The 23,860-nt window shown below is 42.0% G+C and overlaps 2 protein-coding genes across 2 annotated transcripts; both read right to left on the bottom strand.

The window, feature by feature from the left end:
• Nucleotides 1-3,809: 3,809 nt before the first annotated feature.
• Nucleotides 3,810-23,091, bottom strand: LOC125553300 (protein ACCELERATED CELL DEATH 6). Its single transcript, XM_048717114.2, has 3 exons — nt 22,327-23,091; nt 5,805-6,352; nt 3,810-4,659 (listed from the first exon to the last, which is right to left on the bottom strand). Exons 1-3 carry the CDS (start codon nt 23,024-23,026, stop codon nt 3,970-3,972), a joined length of 1,938 nt encoding a protein of 645 aa, XP_048573071.2. The 5' UTR covers nt 23,027-23,091; the 3' UTR covers nt 3,810-3,969.
• On the bottom strand, nt 20,402-21,931 carry LOC147974265 (uncharacterized). The gene has a single exon (XM_087517376.1). It carries the CDS (start codon nt 21,508-21,510, stop codon nt 20,407-20,409), a length of 1,104 nt encoding a protein of 367 aa, XP_087373502.1. The 5' UTR covers nt 21,511-21,931; the 3' UTR covers nt 20,402-20,406.
• Nucleotides 23,092-23,860: the final 769 nt, after the last annotated feature.

The raw sequence follows: 23,860 nt of genomic DNA, 5'->3' as shown, positions 1-23,860 counted from the left end.
AGATGCATGGACTACCCTCGAAGCAAGAAATGGTGGAAATGATTTCGGGAGATGTCAATGACGCTTCATTAATAAGTTTTCAGTTTTGAATGAAGTGAAAATCTATAGTGATGGATCAAAAAGGAACAAAATTGGTGATGAAATTATATGCTTGCTAGTTATAAGTTGTTATACGAGATCCATATGGTCGAAAATACTACTTCCAAAGCTTGAAAGGAAGAAATGCTGGTGCAATGTCTAAATGATGCTATTTAAGTAAGTTTTCTGTTTAGCGAATAAAAAATCGCCGGTAACGGATCAAAAGTTTATGTAAAGGTGCCAAACATGAATAATCTATGTGGACAAGCTGTTCTACGACTTCCACATGGCGGTCGAGACTACTCTCGAAGAATGAAATAATGGAAAGGCTCTTATAATGTGTCTAATGTCCTATTTAAATGAGTTCTAAGTTTCGAAGGAGGAGAAAATGTAAAGTAATAAATCAAAATGTTATAAAAAACTACTAAAAATAATGTGACTCCTACATATATAAGTTGTTGTAGGATTTTTAAATGGCGGCATAAACAACTTCGAAACAAGAAACGAATCAAGGCTTCTATCACTTGTCGATAATGCTATTTAAACAAGTTTTCAGTTTCGCAGAAATAGAAAATCTACCATGATGGGTCAAAACGGTTAATAATGTACCAAATTATCAGATTTCTATAGGTAAATTGCTATCTGAGGTGCATATAGATGCATGGACTACCCTCGAAGCATGAAATGGTGGAAACGATTTCGGGAGATGTCGATGAGGTTTAATTAATAAGTTTTCAGATTTGAATGAAGTGAAAATCTATAGTGATGGATCAAAAGGGAACAAAATTGGTGATGAAATTATATGCTTGCTAGTTATAAGTTGTTATACGAGATCCATATGGTCGAACATACTACTTCCGAAGATTGAAAGGAAGAAATGCTGGTGCAATGTCTAAATGATGCTATTTAAGTAAGTTTTCTGTTTAGCGAATAAAAAATCTTCGATAATGGATCAAAAGTTTATGTAAAGGTGTCAAACATGAATAATCTATGTGGATAAGCTGTTCTATGACTTCCACATGGCGGTCGAGACTACTCTCGAAGAATGGAATGATGGAAAGGCTCTTATAATGTGTCTAATGTCCTATGTAAATGAGTTCTATGTTTTGAAGGAGGAGAAAATGTAAAGTAATAAATCAAAATGTTATTAAAAACTACTAAAAATAATGTGACTCCTGCATATATAAGTTGTTGTTGGATTTTCAAATGGCGGCATAGACAACTTCGAAACAAGAAACGAAGCAAGGCTTCTATCACTTGTCGATAATGCTCTTTTTACAAGTTTTCAGTTTCACAAAAATAAAAAATCTACCATGATGGGTCAAAACGGTTAATAATATACCAAATTATCAGATTTCTATATGTAAATTGCTATCTGAGGTGCATATAGATGCATGGACTACCTTCAAAGCATGAAATGGTGGAAACGATTTCGGGATATGTCGATGATGCTTAATTAATAAGTTTTCAGTTTTGAACGAATTGAAAATCTATAGTGATGGATCAAAAGGGAACAAAATTAGTGATGAAATTATATGCTTACTAGTTATAAGTTGTTATACGAGATCCATATGGTCGAACATACTACTTCCGAAGCATGAAACGAAGAAATGCTGGTGCAATGTCTAAATGATGCTATTTAAGTAAGTTTTCTGTTTAGCGAAAAAAAAAATCGTCGGTAACGGATCAAAAGTTTATGTAAAGGTGCCAAACATGAATAATCTATGTGGATAAGCTGTTCTATGACTTCCACATGGCGGTCGAGACTACTCTCGAAGAATGGAATGATGGAAAGGCTCTTGTAATGTGTCTAATGTCCTATTTAAATAAGTTCTAAGTTTTGAAGGAGGAGAAAATGTAAAGTAATAAATCAAAATGTTATAAAAAACTACTGAAAATAATGTGACTCCTACATATATAAGTTGTTGTAGGATTTTCAAATGGCGGCATAGACAACTTCGAAACAAGAAACGAATCAAGGCTTCTATCACTTGTCGATAATGCTATTTAAACAGGTTTTCAGTTTTGCAGAAATAGAAAATCTAGCATGATGGGTCAAAACGGTTAATAATGTACCAAATTATCAGATCTCTATAGGTAGGTTGCTATCTGAGGTGCATATAGATGCATGGACTACCCTCGAAGCATGAAATGGTGGAAACGATTTCGGGAGATGTCGATGACGCTTCATTAATAAGTTTTCACTTTTGAACGAAGTGAAAATCTATAGTGATGGATCAAAAGGGAACAAAATTGGTGATGAAATTATATGCTTACTAGTTATAAGTTGTTATACGAGATCCATATGGTCGAACATACTACTTCCGAAGCTTGAAAGGAAGAAATGCTGGTGCAATGTCTAAATGATGCTATTTAAGTAAGTTTTCTATTTAGCGAAAAAAAATATCGCCGGTAACGGATCAAAAGTTTATGTAAAGGTGCCAAACATGAATAATCTATGTGGATAAGCTGTTCTATGACTTCCACATGGCGGTCGAGACTACTCTCGAAGAATGGAATGATGGAAAGGCTGTTATAATGTGTCTAATGTCCTTTTTAAATGAGTTGTAAGTTTCGAAAGAGGAGAAAATGTAAAGTAATAAATCAAAATGTTATAAAAAACTACTGAAAATAATGTGACTCCTACATATATAAGTTGTTGTAGGATTTTCAAATGGCGGCATAGACAACTTCGAAACAAGAAATGAATCAAGGCTTCTATCACTTGTCGATAATGCTATTTAAACAAGTTTTCAGTTTCGCAAAAACAGAAAATCTACCATGATGGGTCAAAACGGTTAATAAAGTACCAAATTATTAGATTTCTATAGGTAAGTTGCTATCTGAGGTGCATATAGATGCATGGACTACCCTCGAAGCATGAAATGGTGGAAACGATTTCGGGAGATGTCGATGACGCTTAATTAATAAGTTTTCAGTTTTGAACGAAGTGAAAATCTATAGTGATGGATCAAAAGGGAACCAAATTGGTGATGAAATTTTATGCTTACTAGTTATAAGTTGTTATAAGTTGTTATACGAGATCCATATGGTCAATTCAGCCGATATCTCTACATGAATTTACTGCTTCTTACTCTGATTAGAGTGGTACTCACTCTGCTCACTCGTTTTTGTAGTGAAGTGAACAAGAACGCATGAGCAACATGGGAATTCATTAATTTTCTCGTGGATATAAATCATACTTTCTTATAGTTTCTACAGTCATGTATATTTACAAATCAATGTAGGCAATTAGTACTGCACACAAATGTATGAGGCAGATTTAGGGGGTCCACTGCCGCAAGGCTACACTAATCATGCCTGCTACCAAGAGCATTGCTAAAACAAACTGAATGAGCAGACCATGCATAAGGGAGGCTTGAGACGAGCCTGGTTTGAAATAACAAAACCATCAACCGGCCAAGACTAAACCATGCAGTTTCAGTACTTCCAACCACCAACTCCCTCTTACAAGATAGGGAAGATAAATAGTACTCCCTCCGTTCACTTTTATAAGATGTTTTGGAAATTTCAATATGGACTACGTACAGACTGAAATGAGTGAATAAACACACTAAAACACGTCTATATACATCTGATTCAGAAAAAAGTTAGAACATCTTACAGAAGTGAATGGAGGGAGTATATGATAAGAATGCTAGTGCTGAACAAAATAATGAGGCAACACTCATCAACACAGTCATACAATGTGGTACTAAACTTTACAAACTCTCCGTACAACAAGATGACCCTTACAAATTAGGTTTGGAGCAAAACCTACGTCACATATATAGGAAAATTACTAAGCACTCTACGAACAAAATACAATACCATTAACATGCCAACTTTATCAATTGATTTTGTCTTAAAGATTGTTCGCTTTACCAAGGCTTAGTGGACTCCATAGATGCTCGAATATATCAAGAAAATGATAGTTAATGCGTATGGCCAGAGAGACACCATAAGGGTGGCTACCATTGTAAACGCAAACCGCAAGCATGCTCTCATACCAAGCCTATTAAAATGCACCAATTGCGCCGCAGTTGCCATGTACACAAACCAACCAATGTCAAGCAGCATGACACTGCTAAACGCCATCGTAACAACAACATATGTACGGTCAACCGGAGCCAACACAGCATATATGCCAACTGAAAATGTGGCTGTCAGGCTCCGGACTGAGCTGTTGAGGAACATGATGGAGAGGATAAATGCTTTCGCACGTATCCTGAGGTCGATGATGGTCAATCCAGCGTACATAAGGCTGACAAGGGAAAGGCCAGAGCAAAGCAATGCAAGATTGTTGGCCATGATGAACCCCAAAAAAAAGTAGTTCTGGGCAAGCACTGGCGTCCCAGCTTTATGTTGATCATCACCGCCTCGGTACCCACCTGGTACGGAGAAAGCGGATGTGAATGAAACTGTTATGAGGAGTGCTGCAGCAATGGCAATGGTCGGTATGTAACCGTTGATCTTGTCTGCTTCCTCCTTCTCATTTAGTTGAGGGCCGTGTTCTTTAAGGTGAGCACCATATTTAGCACCAGCAGCCGCTAGCAGAGTGTATATCTGATACCACGAATCCTGACAAAAATTAAGACTCGACATTAAATGAAGGAACAATAATCATTGCAACAACCCAGGTACAGAGTATATAAAGAGTAAATTTCCCACAGATTTTATTATCATACTCACAAAACACCGATATTTCATGGCTAGCGGCTTTGAACCATGAGTTTTATGGTTGTATGATTTTAAAAAATCCCACCCAAATGAAATCATAGCATGTATAAGTTTGTTTTGACTGCTGGTGCATGCACCTCCTTTGTAGTGGTGTTAAAAAGATAGGGACTCATATCCTCTTTTGTAATGTATATATAAGTTGAGTTCTTAAAATGTCAACTAGCAAAAAACCTAGGTTCTTTTTTAGTTGTGACAAAAAATGTGGGGATTTCTAGAATTTTCTATGGAAATAATATAAAGGGTAAATATTACTTTAGGTCCCTAAACATGTAATTTATATATACAAATATATTTTACCTATATGATTTTATTGAAATTTTATTTCTGATTTTGCATATATTTATGAACCAATTTTTAACAATAATTCAATCTGTACCCAAAATCACATATACCAAAATAATTGATCCCCACTAACCCAAATTCTCTTAAAATGTAACTATGACAATTCACCATTGCATCATGCAGGAGAAAAGACCTACTTAACATGCACCATGCATGGTACTCATATTCAATAAATATTTGACAAATATACAATAATAAAACACAATGAGTTACATGTAGTTTAGTCCAATTTCTCATATTGTCGTAGGATTCTACAGCCATACAATAATAACACAATAAAGTATATGTATTTTTGTTTCAATTCTCATATTGTTAATCCAAATGTTAAGGTTTTATACAACCATATCTCATTGGGATAATTGCAACCAATTCCTGCAGCAACACACTGGGTATAATATAGTTTGAAATTACTTGTAAACATAGTTTTAAATAGCCTGATATGTCGGCGCTATAGCATTTGTAGGGGTATCATGCTAAACACATCATGTACAATTTGACACCATATGGCATGCTATGGCGCCAATTCACTGTCAAACGTGCAATGATTATAATATAGTATAAGCTGTTACAACTCAGACGTACTAAATGGAAAATTAGATCTTTCTATTATTTAAAAATATAATTAGTAAGACAGATTTACGTACCACCCCAAAATGAACACCAGTGGGTTTCTTGCTCAGTGCAAGATCTAATGCAGTTTGCCCACTGTTATTTGGTAAATTCAATTGGATTTCCTTGTTCCACAGTAAGCAATGTAAGGTACGTACTCTCCCAGCCAGGACAGCAAGGTGTAACCCTGTGTTACCTTCATTGTCCTGCTTATCCATGATCGATGCAAACCTCCAGACCTGATGGCTTGCACGAAAAAGACCAAAAACATAACGAAATAGAGTGTCTTTTTTCTCACAGACGACAACATGGAGGAAGGTTCTGCCCTGGGCGTCCCTTAGTTCAGCGCAGTCGGGGCACTTCTCCAACAACACACGAACTACACAAGCCTTGTTTGCTAGGTGTATAGGAAATGACCCCTTGTTGTCAGGCCGATATGCTGAACATTTGTCAGCATTTATCAACGATATGACCGCTTGATCAAAACCACATGATGCTGCAAAATGTAGAGGCGTACTTCCGTTGTTTGAGTCACCTTGTTTGCTGAGGTCCCTGTTCCATTCTAGTAGCTTATTTGTCATCCCTACAAACACAGTAGGGGCAATAGACAAACATATAAGAAATAGGCGTCACCAAAAAGATACACTAGGACACAATATCAATGCTCCAGACCCTACTAATGAAGGAAATATGCCCTAGAGGCAATAATAAAGTTATTATTTATTTCCTTATTTCATGATAAATGTTTATTATTCATGCTAGAATTGTATTAACCGGAAACATAATACATGTGTGAATACATAGAGAAACAGAGTGTCACTAGTATGCCTCTACTTGACTAGCTCGTTAATCAAAGATGGTTATGTTTCCTAACCATGGACAAAGAGTTGTTATTTGATTAACGGGATCACATCATTAGGTGAATGATCTGATTGACATGACCCATTCCATTAGCTTAGCACCCGATCGTTTAGTATGTTGCTATTGCTTCCTTCATGACTTATACATGTTCCGATGACTATGAGATTATGCAACTCCCGTTTGCCGGAGGAACACTTTGGGTGCTACCAAACGTCACAACGTAACTGGGTGATTATAAAGGAGCATTACAGGTGTCTCCAAAGGTAGATGTTGGGTTGGCGTATTTCGAGATTAGGGTTTGTCACTCCGATTGTCGGAGAGGTATCTCTGGGCCCTCTCGGTAATGCACATCACATAAGCCTTGCAAGCATTGCAACTAATGAGTTAGTTGCGAGATGATGTATTACGGAACGAGTAAAGAGACTTGCCGGTAACGAGATTGAACTAGGTATTGGATACCGGCGATCGAATCTCGGGCAAGTAACATACCGATGACAAAGGGAACAACGTATGTTGTTATGCGGTCTGACCGATAAAGATCTTCGTAGAATATGTAGGAACCAATATGGGCATCCAGGTCCCGCTATTGGTTATTGACCGGAGACGTGTCTCGGTCATGTCTACATTGTTCTCGAACCGTAGGGTCCGCACGCTTAAGGTTTCGATGACAGTTATATTATGAGTTTATGAGTTTTGATGTACCGAAGGAGTTCGGAGTCCCGGATGAGATCGGGGACATGACGAGGAGTCTCGAAATGGTCGAGACGTAAAGGTCGATATATTGGACGACTATATTCGGACTTCGGAAATGTTCCGAGTGATTCGGGTATTTTTCGGAGTACCGGGTAGTTACGGGAGAAGTAATGGGCCTTGATGGGCTTTAGTGGGAAGAGGAAAAAGGCTGCTGCGCCCCCCCCCTCCCCTGTAGTCCGAATTGGACTAGGGAAAAGGGGGCCGGCCACCTTTCCTACTCCTCCACTTCCTTCTCCCTTCCTCCCCTCTTGGTGGACTCCTACTAGGACTTGGAGTCCTAGTAGGACTCCACACCTGGCGCGCCTCTCCTAGGGCCGGCCTCCTCCTCCATCCTTTATATACAGGGGCAGGGGGCACCCCATAGACACACAAGTTGATCCTTGAGATCGTTCCTTAGCCGTGTGCGGTGCCCCCTGCCACCATATTCCACCCCGATCATATCGTTGTAGTGCTTAGGCGAAGCCCTGCGTCAGTAGAACATCAAGATCGTCACCACGCCGTCGTGCTGACGGAACTCTTCCCCGACGCTTTGCTGGATCGAAGCCCGGGGATCGTCATCGAGCTGTATGTGTGCTAAGAACTCGGAGGTGCCGGAGTAACGGTGCTTGGATCGGTCGGATCGGGAAGACGTACGACTACTTCCTCTACGTTGTGTGATCGCTTCCGCAGTCGGTCTGCATTGGTACGTAGACAACACTCTCCCCTCTCGTTGCTATGCATCACCATGATCTTGCGTGTGCGTAGGAATTTTTTTGAAATTACTACGTTTCCCCAACAGTGGCATCCGAGCCTAGGTTTTATGTGTTGATGTTATATGCACGAGTAGAACACAAGTGAGTTGTGAGCGATATAAGTCATACTGCCTACCAGCATGTCATACTTTGGTTCGGCGTTATTGTTGGATGAAGCGGCCCGGACAGACATTACGCGTACGCTTACGCGAGACCAGTTTCCCCGACGTGCTTTGCACATAGGTGACTTGCGGGTGACTGTTTCTCCAACTTTAGTTGAACCGAGTGTGGCTACGCCCGGTCCTTGCGAAGGTTAAAACGGAGTCAAATTGACAAACTATCGTTGTGGTTTTGATACGTAGGTGAGATTGGTTCTTGCTTAAGCCCGTAGCAGCCACGTAAAACTTGCAACAACAAAGTAGAGGACGTCTAACTTGTTTTTGCAGGGCATGTTGTGATGTGATATGGTCAAGACGTGATGAGATATAAGTTGTTGTATGAGATGATCATGTTTTGTTGAAGTTATCAGCAACTGGCAAAATCCTTATGGTTGTCTCTCTATTGCATGAGATGCAAGCATCCAATAATTGATTTACTTTATCGCTATGCGATAGCAATAGTTGCAAGAGCAATAGTTGGCGAGACGACCATGTGACGACATATTGATATAGATCAAGATGATGGAGATCACGGTGTCATGCCGGTGACGATGGAAATCATGATGATGCTTTGGAGATGGAGATCAAAGGCACAAGATGATGATGGCCATATCATGTCACATATTTTGATTGCATGTGATGTTTATCTTTTATACATCTTATTTTGCTTAGTTTGACGGTAGCATTTTAAGATGATCTCTCACTAATTATCAAGAAGTGTTCTCCCTGAGTATGCACCGTTGCCAAAGTTCGTCGTGCCCAGACACCACGTGATGATCGGGTGTGATAAGCTCTACGTCCATCTACAACGGGTGCAAGCCAGTTTTGCACACGCGGAATACTCAGGTTAAACTTGACGAGCCTAGCATATGCAGATATGGCCTCGGAACACGGAGACCGAAAGGTCGAGCGTGAATCATATAGTAGATATGATCAACATAACGATGTTCACCATTGAAAACTACTCCATCTCACGTGATGATCGGTCATGGTTTAGTTGATTTGGATCACGTAATCACTTAGAGGATTAGAGGGATGTCTATCTAAGTGGGAGTTCTTAAGTAATATGATTAAATTGAACTTAAATTTATCATGAACTTAGTCCTGGTAGTATTTTGCAAATTATGTTGTAGATCAATAGCTTGCGTTGTTGCTTTCATATGTTTATTTTGATATGTTCCTAGAGAAAAATTGTGTTGAAAGATGTTAGTAGCAATGATGCGGATTGGATCCGTGATCTGAGGTTTATCCTCATTGCTGCACAGAAGAATTATGTCCTTGATGCACCGCTAGGTGACAGACCTATTGCAGGACCAGATGCTGACGTTATGAACGTTTGGCTAGCTAAATATGATGACTACTTGATAGTTTAGTGCACCATGCTTAATGGCTTAGAATCGGGAGTTCAAAAACATTTTGAACGTCATGGAGCATATGAGATGTTCCAGGAGTTGAAGTTAATATTTCAAGCAAATACCCGAGTTGAGAGATATGAAAGTCTCCAACAAGTTCTATAGCTAAAAGATGGAGGAGAATCGCTCAACTAGTGAGCATGTGCCCAGATTGTCTGAGTACAACAATCGCTTGAATCAAGTGGGAGTTAATCTTCCAGATAAGATAGTGATTGACAGAATTCTCTAGTCACCATCACCAAGTTAGTAGAACTTTGTGATGAACTATGATATGCAAGGGATAACGGAAACGATTCCCAAGCTCTTCGTAATGCGGAAATTGACGAAGGTAGAAATCGAGAAAAACATCAAGTGTTGATGGTAGACAAGACCACTAGTTTCAAGAAAAGGGCAAAGGGAAGAAGGGGAACTTCAAGAAGAACGGCAAGCAAGTTGCTGCTCAAGTGAAGAAGCCCAAGTCTGGTCCTAAGCCTGAGACTAAGTGCTTCTACTGCAAAGGGACTGGTCACTGGAAGCGGAACTGCCCCAAGTATTTGGCGGATAAGAACGATGGAAAGTGAACATAAGTATATTTGATATACATGTTATTAATGTGTACTTTACTAGTGTTTATAGCAACCCCTCAGTATTTGATACTAGTTCAGTTGCTAAGAGTAGTAACTCGAAACAGGAGTTGCAGAATGAACAGAGACTAGTTAAGGGTGAAGTGACGATGTGTGTTGGAAGTGGTTCCAAGATTGATATGATCATCATCGCACACTTCCCTATACTTTCGGGATTAGTGTTAAACCTAAATAAGTGTTATTTGGTGTTTGCGTTGAGCATGAATATGATTTGATCATGTTTATTGTAATACGGTTATTCATTTAAGTAAGAGAATAAATTGTTGTTCTGTTTACATGAATAAAACCTTATATGGTTACACACCCAATGAAAATAGTTCATTGGATCTCGATCGTAGTGATACACATAATCATAATATTGAAACCAAAAGATGCAAAGTTAATAATGATAGTGCAACTTATTTGTAGCACTGCCGTTTAGGTCATATTGGTGTAAAGCGCATGAAGAAACTCCATGCTGATGGGCTTTTGGAATCACTTGATTATGAATCAGTTGATGCTTGCGAACCATGCCTCATGGGCAAGATGACTAAGACTCTGTTCTTCGGAACAATGGAGCAAGCAACAGATTTGTTGGAAATCATACATACTGATGTATGTGGTCCGATGAATATTGAGGCTCGCGATAGGTATCATTATTTTCTGATCTTCACAGATGATTTGAGCAGATATGAGTATATCTACTTGATGAAACAAAGGTCTGAAACATTTGAAAAGTTCAAAGAATTTCAGAGTGGAGTGGAGAATCATCGTAACAAGAAAATAAAAGATTCTACGATATGATCGCAGAGGTAAAATATTTGAGTTACGAATTTGGTCTTCAATTAAAACAATGTGGAATAGTTTCACAAACTCATGCCACCTGGAACACCACAGCATAATGGTGTGCCCGAATATCATAACCGTACTTTATTAGATATGGTGCGATCTATGATGTCTCTTACCGATCTACCACTATCGTTTTGGGGTTATGCATTAGAGACAGCTACATTCACGTTAAATAGGGCACCATCTAAATCCGTTGAGACGACACCGTGTGAATTATGGTTTGGCAAGAAACCTAAGCTGTCGTTTCTTAAAGTTTGGGACTGCGATGCTTATGTGAAAAAGTTTCAACATGATAAGCTCGAACCCAAATCGGAGAAATATGTCTTCATAGGATACCCAAAGGAGACTGTTGGGTACACCTTCTATCACAAATTCGAAGGCAAGACTTTTGTTGCTAAATTCGGAGTTTTTCTAGAGAAAGAGTTTCTCTCGAAAGAAGTGAGTGGGAGGAAAGTAGAACTTGACGAGGTAACTGTACCCGCTCCCTTACTGGAAAGTAGTACATCGCAGAAAACTGTTTCAGTGACACCTACATCAGTTAGTGAGGAAGCTAATGATAATGATCATGAAACTTCAGATCAAGGTACTACTGAACCTCGTAGATCAACCAGAGTAAGATCCGCACCAGAGTGGTACGGTAATCCTGTTCTGGAAGTCATGCTACTAGATCATGATGAACCTACGAACTATGAAGAAGCGATGGTGAGCCCAGACTCCGCAAAGTGGCTTGAAGCCATGAAATCTGAGATGGGATCCATGTATGAGAACAAAGTATGGACTTTGGTTGACTTGCCCGATGATCGGCAAGCAATTGAGAATAAATGGATCTTCAAGAGGAAGACGGACGCTGATAGTAGTGTTACTATCTACAAAGCTAGAATTGTCGCAAAAGGTTTTCGACAAGTTCAAGGTGTTGACTACGATGAGAGTTTCTCACTCGTATCTATGCTTAAATCTGTCCGAATCATGTTAGCAAATTGCCGCATTTTATGAAATCTGGCAAATGGATAAACAAAACTGCATTCCTGAATGGATTTCTGGAAGAAGAGTTGTATATGATGCAACCAGAAGGTTTTGTCGATCCAAAGGGAGCTAACAAAGTGTGCAAGCTCCAGCGATCCATTTATGGAATGGTGCAAGCCTCTCGGAGTTGGAATAAACGTTTTGATAGTATGATCAAAGCATGTAGTTTTATACAGATTTGCGGTGAAGCCTGTATTTACAAGAAAGTGAGTGGGAGCACTACAATATTTCTGATAAGTATATGTGAATGACATATTGTTGATCGGAAATAATGTAGAATTATTCTGTAAAGCATAAAGGAGTGTTTGAAAGGAGTTTTTCAAAGAAAGACTTCGGTGAAGCTGCTTACATATTGAGCTTCAAGATCTATAGAGATAGATCAAGACGCTTGATAAGTTTTTCAATGAGTACATACCTTGACAAGATTTTGAAGTAGTTCAAAATGGAACAGTCAAAGAAAAAGTTTCTTACCTGTGTTACAAGGTGTGAAGTTGAGTAAGACTCAAAGCCCGACCATGGCAGGAGATAGAAAGAGAATGAAAGTCATTCCCTATGCCTCAGTCATGGGTTCTATAAAATATGCCATGCTGTATACCAGATCTATTGTATGCCCTACCACTTAGTTTGGCAAGGGAGTACGATAGTGATCTAGGAGTAGATCGGTCAAAATTATCCTTAGTGGAATAAGGATATGTTTCTCGATTATGGAAGTGAAAAAAAAGGTTCGTCGTAAAGGGTTACGCCGATGCAAGTTTTGACACTAATCTAGATGACTCTAAGTCTCGGTCTAGATACATATTGAAAGTGGGAGCAATTAGCTAGAGTAGCTCCATGCAGAGCATTGTTGACATAGAAATTTGCAAAATACATGCGGATCTAAATGTGGCAGACCCGTTGACTAAGATTCTCTCACAAGCAAAACATGATCACACCTTAGTACTCCTTGGGTGTTAATCACATAGCGATGTGAACTAGATTACTGAATCTAGTAAACCCTTTGGGTGTTGGTCACATGGCGATGTGAGCTATGGGTGTTAATCACATGATGATGTGAACTATCGATGTTAATCACATGGTGATGTGATCTAGATTATTGACTCTAGTGCAAGTGGAAGACTGAAGGAAATATGCCCTAGAGGCAATAATAAAGTTATTATTTATTTCCTTATTTCATGATAAATGTTTATTATTCATGCTAGAATTGTATTAACCGGAAACATAATACATGTGTGAATACATAGACAAACAGAGTGTCACTAGTATGCCTCTACTTGACTAGCTCGTTAATCAAAGATGGTTATGTTTCCTAACCATGGACAAAGAGTTGTTATTTGATTAACGGGATCACATCATTAGGTGAATGATCTGATTGACATGACCCATTCCATTAGCTTAGCACCCGATCGTTTAGTATGTTGCTATTGCTTCCTTCATGACTTATACATGTTCCTATGACTATGAGATTATCCAACTCCCGTTTGCCGGAGGAACACTTTGGGTGCTACCAAACGTCACAACGTAACTGGGTGATTATAAAGGAGCATTACAGGTGTCTCCGAAGGTAGATGTTGGGTTGGCGTATTTCGAGATTAGGATTTGTCACTCCGATTGTCGGAGAGGTATCTCTGGGCCCTCTCGGTAATGCACATCACATAAGCCTTGCAAGCATTGCAACTAATGAGTTAGTTGCGAGATGATGTATTACGGAACGAGTAAAGAGACTTGCCGGTAACGAGATTGAACTAGGTATTGGATACCGACGATCGAATCTCGGGCAAGTAACATACCGATGACAAAGGGAACAACGTATGTTGTTATGCGGTCTGACCGATAAAGATCTTCGTAGAATATGTAGGAACCAATATGGGCATCCAGGTCCCGCTATTGGTTATTGACCGGAGACGTGTCTCGGTCATGTCTACATTGTTCTCGAACCGTAGGGTCCGCACGCTTAAGGTTTCGATGATAGTTATATTATGAGTTTATGAGTTTTGATGTACCGAAGGAGTTCGGAGTCCCGGATGAGATTGGGGACATGACGAGGAGTCTCGAAATGGTCGAGACGTAAAGATCGATATATTGGACGACTATATTCGGACTTCGGAAAGGTTCCGAGTGATTCGGGTATTTTTCGGAGTACCGGGTAGTTACGGGAGAAGTAATGGGCCTTGATGGGCTTTAGTGGGAAGAGGAAAAAGGCTGCTGCGCCCCCCCCCCCCTCCCCTCTAGTCCGAATTGGACTAGGGAAAAGGGGGCCGGCCACCTTTCCTACTCCTCCACTTCCTTCTCCCTTCCTCCCCTCTTGGTGGACTCCTACTAGGACTTGGAGTCCTAGTAGGACTCCACACCTGGCGCGCCTCTCCTAGGGCCGGCCTCCTCCTCCATCCTTTATATACAGGGGCAGGGGCACCCCATAGACACACAAGTTGATCCTTGAGATCGTTCCTTAGCCGTGTGCGGTGCCCCCTGCCACCATATTCCACCCCGATCATATCGTTGTAGTGCTTAGGCGAAGCCCTGCGTCGGTAGAACATCAAGATCGTCACCACGCCGTCGTGATGACGGAACTCTTCCCCGACGCTTTGCTGGATCGGAGCCCGGGGATCGTCATCGAGCTGTACGTGTGCTAAGAACTCGGAGGTGCCGGAGTAACGGTGCTTGGATCGGTCGGATCGGGAAGACGTACGACTACTTCCTCTACGTTGTGTGATTGCTTCCGCAGTCGGTCTGCGTTGGTACGTAGACAACACTCTCCCCTCTCGTTGCTATGCATCACCATGATCTTGCGTGTGCGTAGGAATTTTTTTGAAATTACTACGTTCCCCAACAACTATACATGCTTAAACACATTATTCCTAGAATTGATAGCTATTGCATGCATTTAAGCATAATTTAGTTACATCCATACATGTTTAAATGAAAGAGCACACGTTGAGTAATATCAACCAGTTATACTGAGTAAATAAAAAGTATGCCAAGTCCCCAGTTTTGACCAAGGAGAGGCTAGTCTGCCAAGTCGCCAATTCACCCCGCCGATCGATTGGAGAAGCGTGGTTGGGTCAATTGTGGTCTTTGTCCACTATGCAAGAGAGAGCAAGAAACGGGGCCACACCTCTTCTTCAAGTGTCGTTACACTCTTAGGCTTTGGAGATCTATCATCGAGAAGCTTGGGCTGCCTCACGCCAACATTCCCGATTGGCATCTTGATGAATCCGTCAAGGAGTGGTGGGTCAAGCGTACCGATGACCGAAACCCGAATTGGCATGCCATGTCCTCTCTCGTCATGCTCACCTCTTGGACCATTTGGAACGAGCGAAATGCTAGGGTATTTCGGCAAAAATTTGCGCCACCGCCTATTCTCTTCCAAACCATCATTGGTGAGGCAAAGTTATGGGTTACTGCCGGCGCCAAGAAGCTAGGGACTATCATTGTATGTGAGTAATTGTCATGTCGCTTGTATGGGGTGTCCTGTAAAACTGTAAACTCGATTCTCTCCTTATTTAATAGATGAGGCAAATCTTATGCCTCCGTTTTGAAAAAAAATTCACCTCAGCCAACGATCACCCGATGACGACATTTGAAAAACTTGATCATGTGCTCATGGATACCACCTAGAAACTAAAATACCCACTCATAACTGTGCGCCCACTTGAACGTGTCGAGTCTCTTTTGGACCATGACTTGCCATTTTTTTACTCTAGTTCTATGAATCCCTCGGCTGCACGTGACCCATTCATATTTGAATTGGGATGGTTACATTAGGAGGGCATTGCCCATCTGATCAATAACATTTGGCAAAGGCTGGCTGTTGGTTGAACACCAATCCATAGATGGAATTTTAAAATCCATGCCACATGATAATTCCTAACTTTTTTTGCGGGGTATGATAATTCCTAACTTGATGGGCCAAACACATCAGCGGTTTTTATAAAAAAAATAAAAGTAATACCTCGTCACTACAATTGATGACATCGAGAAAACAGCTGAGACTCATGCTCCATCTTCACAAGAGATTGGGAATAAAGACCAGTCTAATGAGCAGATAACACCACTCTTACAAGAAGAGGAAATTAAATGGTACCAGAGATCTAAGGCCTAGTTCATTCAATAAGGTGATATTAACACACAATATTTCCATATGGTTGCCAATGGACATCACAGGAAGAGGTGTATTTATTATCTCCAACAGGACGATGACTGGATCGAAGGATTGGAGATTAAACAGTTTGTCACAAATTACTAAAATTCTGTATTTGGGACTCCGGATGAGGGACATATAGCCACCGACGAGTCACAAATGGATGATATACCATATGTTACGGCAGAAGAAAATGACATCCCCACAACACCTTTCCTAGAAGTGGAGCTAAGAGCCGCGGTGTTCCAAATGGAGCACAACAAAGCTCTGGGTCTAGATGGCTTTCTCACATTGTTCTATTAGGAAATATGGGATGTCATCAAGTCCGACCTTAAAGAGATGTTAACATTTAGTTCTCTTCATGCTCACCAACATGACCTATCCAGGCTAAATTTTTGGTGAAATAATATTTTTTTCCAAAGAGTAAGGAGGTTGAACAGTACATACCCATTTGTCTCCTTAATTTGAACTTCAAAATTTTCTCCAAAGTAACGACTAATAGCCTCAATGCGGTTGCCGACCATGTTGTTCGGCTATCTCAAACGAGTTTCATGAAAAGAAGAAATATCTTGGATGGAGTAGCCATCCTTTGTGAGACCGTTCAGTAGATGCAATGGAAAGAACATGTTTTGGATAATATCAACTTTGAGAAAAGCCTATGACAAATCAAATGGTTTTTTCTCCAACAGACCCTTAGAATGAAGGTTGTCTCTGAGAATGGCGTGTGTGAGTCGATAATTTGGTTGCTGGAGTCAGTGTGTCTATAAAGGTCAATGATGAGGTTGGCCATTACTTCCAGACAAAGAAAGGACTATATCAGGGTGATCCATTGTCTCCAATATTATTAAACAGTCTAGCAGACATGTTGGCCCTTTTGATTGAGTGCCAAACAGGAAGACCAAATTGTAGGGGTAGTGCCATGTCTTGTGGATGGGGCATTTACATTCTGCAATATGCAGATGACACTTTGTTTATGAAACATTACCTCGATAAGGCTAGAAATCTGGAACTTTTGCTTTCAGCTTTTGAGAAGATGTTATGTCTAAAAAATTAATTTCCACAAAAGTGAATTGTTCTGTTTGGGAGGACCGGCGAGGCAGCCTCGCAATACACCAATTTGTTCGGTTGTGCGCAAGGCCAATTCCAGATTAAATGGATAATGATTTGAAAATATAGTATGATCAAATGGAGCATGATTTGTCGACCAAAAGACCATGGAGAACTTGTTATACATGATCTCCATGTCAAAAACAATTCCTTACTTAGTAAATGGTCGTATATGTTTCTTACCAAGGAAGGGGTCTGGCTAAGTCTCTTGCGCAAAATTATATTTGGGCCGAAAAGTTGTGTTGCATGCATATTGCAAACTTGAAGATTCACATTTCTAGGCAGGACTGATGATGACAAAGAAACATATTTTCTGCTTTGGATCCTTTTTGATCAAGGGAAGTGGCTGCAAAATGCTACTCTCTTGGAGCAGTACCCAGCCTTGTCGCGCATTTCACATGATAACATTGTTGCACTTGTGCAAGTTCCGAGCTCGTCCCCGCCGGATATATCTTCCAGACAGGATTTGGTAGGCTGCTTGAATTTGATCTACCTGATCCAGGTCCTGGACGTGTTTCATTGGAATCTTACTCAAAATTGGTCTTTCACAGCCTACTCTAAGTACCAGGTGCTTTCGCACTCGTAGACTCCAGTGGCCAACAACAAAATACGGAAGTAAAAAATACCACTAAAAGTAAAAATTGTCATGTGATACCTTCACCGAGGGGTTGTGCTGATAAAGGAGAACCTCGCACGATGCATTTGGCAGGGAAGCAAGAAGTGTCATTTTTGTCATCATGGCGATACAATTAAACACATCTTTTTTAGTTCAATTTTGTGCGTTCTGCTTGATCAGCCATTCATGTAACATCCAATTTTCATCCGCCCAAAGTGTTGCCAATATAGAGGGCATGCCTGGTGCAGGGGTGAAGTCCTCCCCACTTGTGCTAAGAGGTCCTAGGTACGAACCAGTCTCTCTGCATTGCACTTTGCAGGGGTAAGACTAGGTTCCTATAATCCCTCCCCAGACCCCACCTTGTGTGGGAGCTTCTATGCACTGGGTCTGTCCAAAGTGTTGCCAATATAAATACCGGCTCGATGGCATACCTACCAAGTTTGATATACCAATAAGGGTCGGAGCATTTGCCATATTATGTCTGCTTTGGCTATGTGTAAATGATATGGTTCTTGATGAAAAAGGTTTCACTCCTTTTGCATGTTATATACCGTTCTACAGATTGGCTCCGTACGTGGTCTACGCTACATTGAATCTAGTACCGATCATTGTTTACGTCTATCTATACGCGGTTGGAGCGGTTAGCCTGGGAGGTTTTCCCCCATATGGGTGGCGGCATAGTCTACGAATGGGCCCTCAATCCTCCTAGCTGTAGGCATAGTTTCCGTCTTATATGACTTTAATGTTGTAGGTGTTTTATTACTACAGTGTGCGTGAGCTTGCGTTGGCTATTTGTATCCTAGTTATGCAGAGGCTGGGTGTATAATCACTATGCATTGTATCCTCTTGATGCTTCATTATGAGTTAAAAGCACCCTTTATTGGAGAAAAAAACTGATACATCATTTTTAACTCCCTCCATATCACAATAAAGCAACGCTCGGATATTGACACGGTCTTCGGGATCAACCACTAAAATTTATTGTAATATATGTTTGATACCTATGACAATTATAATATTTTGTAGTGTGTTTCAAGAAAAAACTATTCATGCGATTTCTAGGTTTCTAGTCCAAATGATTTACATGATCGATATTGGTGCTCAGAGTTCTACAGGACTGGTTGAAGCTATGTCACACAAATTTCATTTATTTGTGAACTAGATGGAATCCAAAATACAAAGTTGAGAATGATTGACAGACCATATATTACATATCATACATTGTTAGAATATGATTTTTTATAAAATACAATATATTCATAACATATATAAATTGGTACAAAGACATTTTTTGCAGTGTGTTTATCTACACAGATAAAACTAGAATCATTGTGAAATAATACATCAACTTACCATCAATGTTGATTATAGTTCTATAATTATTTGAAATGTTATAAATAAATTATCCTATATGTCATCACAAGATTGGAGGGAATTGTGGTATGTTTGTTGTAATGCTTCTAGCTACCAGATGCTCGACCAAATGTGCAATAATTATTGATATTTAACTTTAAAGACACCAGTGCCACCCTTTGGGACATGATCCAGCCCCGGTCCTAACTTTCTTTAAATCTAAAGTAAAACTTGTGCATTGGCAAACATGTTTGGCCGTGTCAAGCCATAGCCCATTGGAAACACAACGTGGATGAAATGAAGACATATATAGACCCGGTGACAGTAAGACGCACAGGGAAAATAGACCGAGATGATAGAAGGGAGGAACATTACTTGTTTATAAAGTGCAAGAAGATTCAAAATATTTTGTTCACCAACCCACTAATTTATGTTAAATTTCATTATTTCAATCTAATTAATTTTATGCTTACAAAATCAATTGAAATAAAAGATTTCCTAAAACTAAAACAAATAAATGTAAGAGATTCCAAAGTTTTCATACTCATTATTTGTTTGTTATAACTTATGACTTTTGTCACGTCAATCATAACACACACAACATGCTACCAACAATTTTCCTTGAAACTGTGAAGCCCATTGCATAATAAATGAACTTTCTAGTAGTATCGCTTCAAAACGAGATTCTTTAGGGCATCTCCAGCCGTTGGCCCCCCCAGGACGCATAAAAATCGCCCCCTGGGGGCGAGCCGGCGATGCACTCGGCGCTGGGGGCGGGTTTGCGCCCAGCCGTCGCCCCCAGGCGCCGAAATTGGCCCACTTTGCAGCCCAATTTCGGCGAATAAACGGCCCATATGGGCGAGAATAGGCCCATATTCGGCGTGGTTTCGCCGTGTCTCGGCGTTCAATTATCAACACAATTATTTCTTATCACACATTTCATCACAGAAAAATCAAATACTTCAACAAAATACTACAACAACAAATAATTCAATACAAATTATATTGTTCAACAAATAAAAACTCGTATTTCATCACGAGGCATCCCCCTTGAGCCTCCATAGGTGCTCAATCAGATCTTTCTGCAGTTGATGATGCACCTGTGGGTCTCGGATCTCCTGACGCATACTGAGATAGGCAGTCCAAGTTGCCGGTAGCTGGTGATCAACTTCGGCTAGAGGACCCTGCCTGTAGTATGGTTCAGTGTCAATCACTGGGTCTTCTTGCTCGCTCTCGATGATCATGTTGTGCAAGATGACACAGCAAGTCATGATCTCCCACATTTGATCCTTTGACCAGGTCTGAGCTGGGTACCGAACAACAGCGAATCGAGATTGGAGCACACCAAATGCCCGCTCGACATCCTTCCGACAAGCCTCCTGAACTTTCGCAAACCAGGCGTTCTTGCCTCCTGGCACAGGGTTTGAGATCGTCTTCACAAATGTCGACCATCTCGGATAGATGCCGTCAGCTAGATAGTACCCCTTGTTGTATTGGTGCCCATTGATCTCGAAGTTCACCGAAGGAGAATGGCCCTCAACGAGCTTGGCAAAAACAGGAGAGCACTGCAGCACGTTGATGTCATTGTGAGTTCCTGGCATACCAAAGGAGTGCCAAATCCAGAGGTCCTGTGTGGCTACCGCCTCAAGCACCACACTGCAACCGCCTTTGGCGCCTTTGTACATCCCCTGCCAACCAAATGGGCAGTTCTTCCATTTCCAATGCATGCAGTCGATGCTTCCAAGCATCCCAGGAAATCCTCTTGCTGCATTCTGGGCTAGGATCCGAGCAGTGTCTTCCGCATTGGGTGTTCTCAAGTATTGTGGCCCAAACACTGCCACCACTGCCCGACAGAACTTGTAGAAACACTCTATGCTGGTGGACTCGGCCATGCGCCCATAGTCGTCGAGTGAATCACTTGGAGCTCCATATGCAAGCATCCTCATCGCTGTCGTGCACTTCTGGATGGAGGTGAATCCAAGAGCGCCAGTGCAATCCATCTTGCACTTGAAGTAGTTGTCGAACTCGCAGATGGAATTCACAATCCTGAGGAAGAGCTTTCGGCTCATCCGATAATGGCGCCGAAATGTTCTCTCGCCATGAAGTGGAGCATCGGCGAAGTAGTCGGAGTAGAGCATGCAGTAGCCTTGCGGACGATGCCGGTTCTTTGCTTTCACCCGCCCCGGCGCCGAGCACCTCGCCGCGGCTTTTCACTGCTCGCCAGCAGCTGGGCGAGGGCGGCGAGCACCATGAGATGCTCTTCTTCCTGGACATCGGCCGTGGCTTCCTCCTCCAGCAGTGCGGCGAGCTCTTCCTCCTCATCCGAGTCCATCGCCGAGGCAGGCAAAATGCCGAACACCTTGCGCTCGGTGGGCGTGTACCCGCCGTTAAACCACGCCTCCGCGGCCGGAAACGGCGGCCGGAAACGCCCAGCTGCTGTGGGAGGGGCTGCCGCGGTGAAGTGCTGCTATTTTCCGGCGGGGAATGGCTATCTAGCGGAGTAGGGCGGCGGCCATTGCCGGGATATAGCTAGTGGTGGCCGAGGGCACTGGGGGTGCGAGGCGAGTCGGGGGAAGAAAACCTTGACTTTTCCCCTGTCGGTGTGGGCCAGGCGTGCTTTTCCCTAGCGCCGGAGCTCCCAACGGCTCCCCAGCGCGCCGGGTTCGGCCTGTGACCGCCGGGCGGAAAAAAGGTCCGAACCGGCGATTTTCGGCGTCCTGGGGGCGCGACTGGGCCGTTTTTTCGGCGCCGGTGCCGAAAAAGTTGCCTGGGGGGGCCTGTTGGGGGCGCGGCTGGAGATGCCCTTAGATTTTAAACAATAATTGCATAAAATAAAGATGCTGCCCAGCCATTAGCAGGGGCCACTGTGCTAGTTGGGAACTAAAAAAAATGCGTAAAATATGATGGGACGGAACAGAAATACTCCTCGAAAATCGTACAACAATAATACAAACCTTGGCTCCTGAGAACTGCAACGTGCAAGACGTTTTGTCCATCTGGTCCAGAGTAGGACAACGCCTTGTCCTTAGAATACAGCAGCTCCGCAATATCATCGTGTCCTAGCGAGACAGCCAGGTACAATGGCGAGGTGACATTAGCAATCGGGAGGCGAGCCAATTCGGCATCGACCTCCATTAGCTTCTCAACCATTCCCCTGACCATCTTCTTGTCGGACAGGCGAAGGACCTCATGGAGGGCCGTCTCGCCTTTGTTGTTCTGCTTCCTCAGCACTGCCTTCACTTTCGCGTCACCACCCCCATCCGCCATCGCCAGATGGATGAGGTGAGAGAGCATTTTGATCCTCCCAGCTCCGGCTGCGCAATGCAAGGGCGTGTCACCCTTGTTATTGCCGGTGCCTAGAAGGTGCTTGGCCTTGCTGTGGATCAGACTTGCGCTCTCCAGGAACTCAGCAGAGTCTCCACAAGCTGCAACCACATGGAGAATCGAGTCCACCCTGCTGATGGCGAGGGAGTTTTCCTCAATGTTGACGATGACTTCAGGCATGGGCACAACGAGCTGAACTGCAGTCGCAGTTGCATCGTGGTTGCCCAGAAGATCAGGCAATCGTGCCGAATCGCCCTCCCGAGCAGCCATCATCAGCAACTCAGGGGCTGTCTCGGAAGGTCGCATTTTGTTCTCTGGCTCTGTTTGCATGCAACTGATGTGTGTGTAGTATATTAATTTTCGATTGATAGCACACACGCCATTTTTCAGGTACGTGTGTATATATAGTTAGCACAGCTGCAAATTTGCATTGGCATCTTAAGTACTCATTTGCACTGAGATGGATACTTAACTTGGGCACTTGAGATGATGTCTTTCCTTTCCTTGGATCGCCAGCAAGGAATATTAGCCGGCAAGAGGTGCTGTCTGAGAACCTGAAACCTACCTACCTGACTACAAGGCAAGCAAGAATATCTGATCGAGAGATGGCAATGAATATAATCTTTCTTTTCTTCTTTGCTGAGGCAAGGCATGTGAATTCTGTCTGAATTCATGCTCTTTTTCTGAGGTGAAGCAAGGCATATATCCTCCGGATCTGGTACTAGTAGCTTTGCTTCTTTTTATCTTTTTTGGTGCGTAGTGCACTTTGTGTTGTGGGGGTTGTACATTCCTTTATGTCCTTCCTTTCATATCAAAAACAGCTAAACATTGTCTCGCCAAAAAGGAAACTAAATATTGTACCCAACAGTTTTTTTCAACAAAAATGATCTATCTTTGCTTGCCTGAGAACTAATTGGCACACAATTAATTCAGACCAGACAATGTTTAGCTGTGGGGTTACAAATTTGTGGGGTCAAGGATTCATATCTCGATTCCTTACTCCCTAGGCAATTCCTTACTCCCGCTCCAACCCCTCGACCGGCCGGTTGGCTGGCCAGTCCGCAGCGGTGCAACGGCGATCCTACGGTTATGGAGCGAGGAAGAATGGACGGAATGAGGCGGAGGAGGAAGAAGATTGCCTCGCCGGCGCTGTCCCGGATTTGG

This window comes from Triticum urartu, chromosome 4A (assembly GCF_056163025.1).
Source record: "Triticum urartu cultivar PI428250 chromosome 4A, HENAU_Tu73, whole genome shotgun sequence".
Taxonomy (NCBI): Eukaryota; Viridiplantae; Streptophyta; class Magnoliopsida; order Poales; family Poaceae; genus Triticum; species Triticum urartu.
The sequence above is the reverse complement of the archived record's forward strand: the minus strand, read 5'-3'. Positions and strand labels throughout refer to the sequence as shown.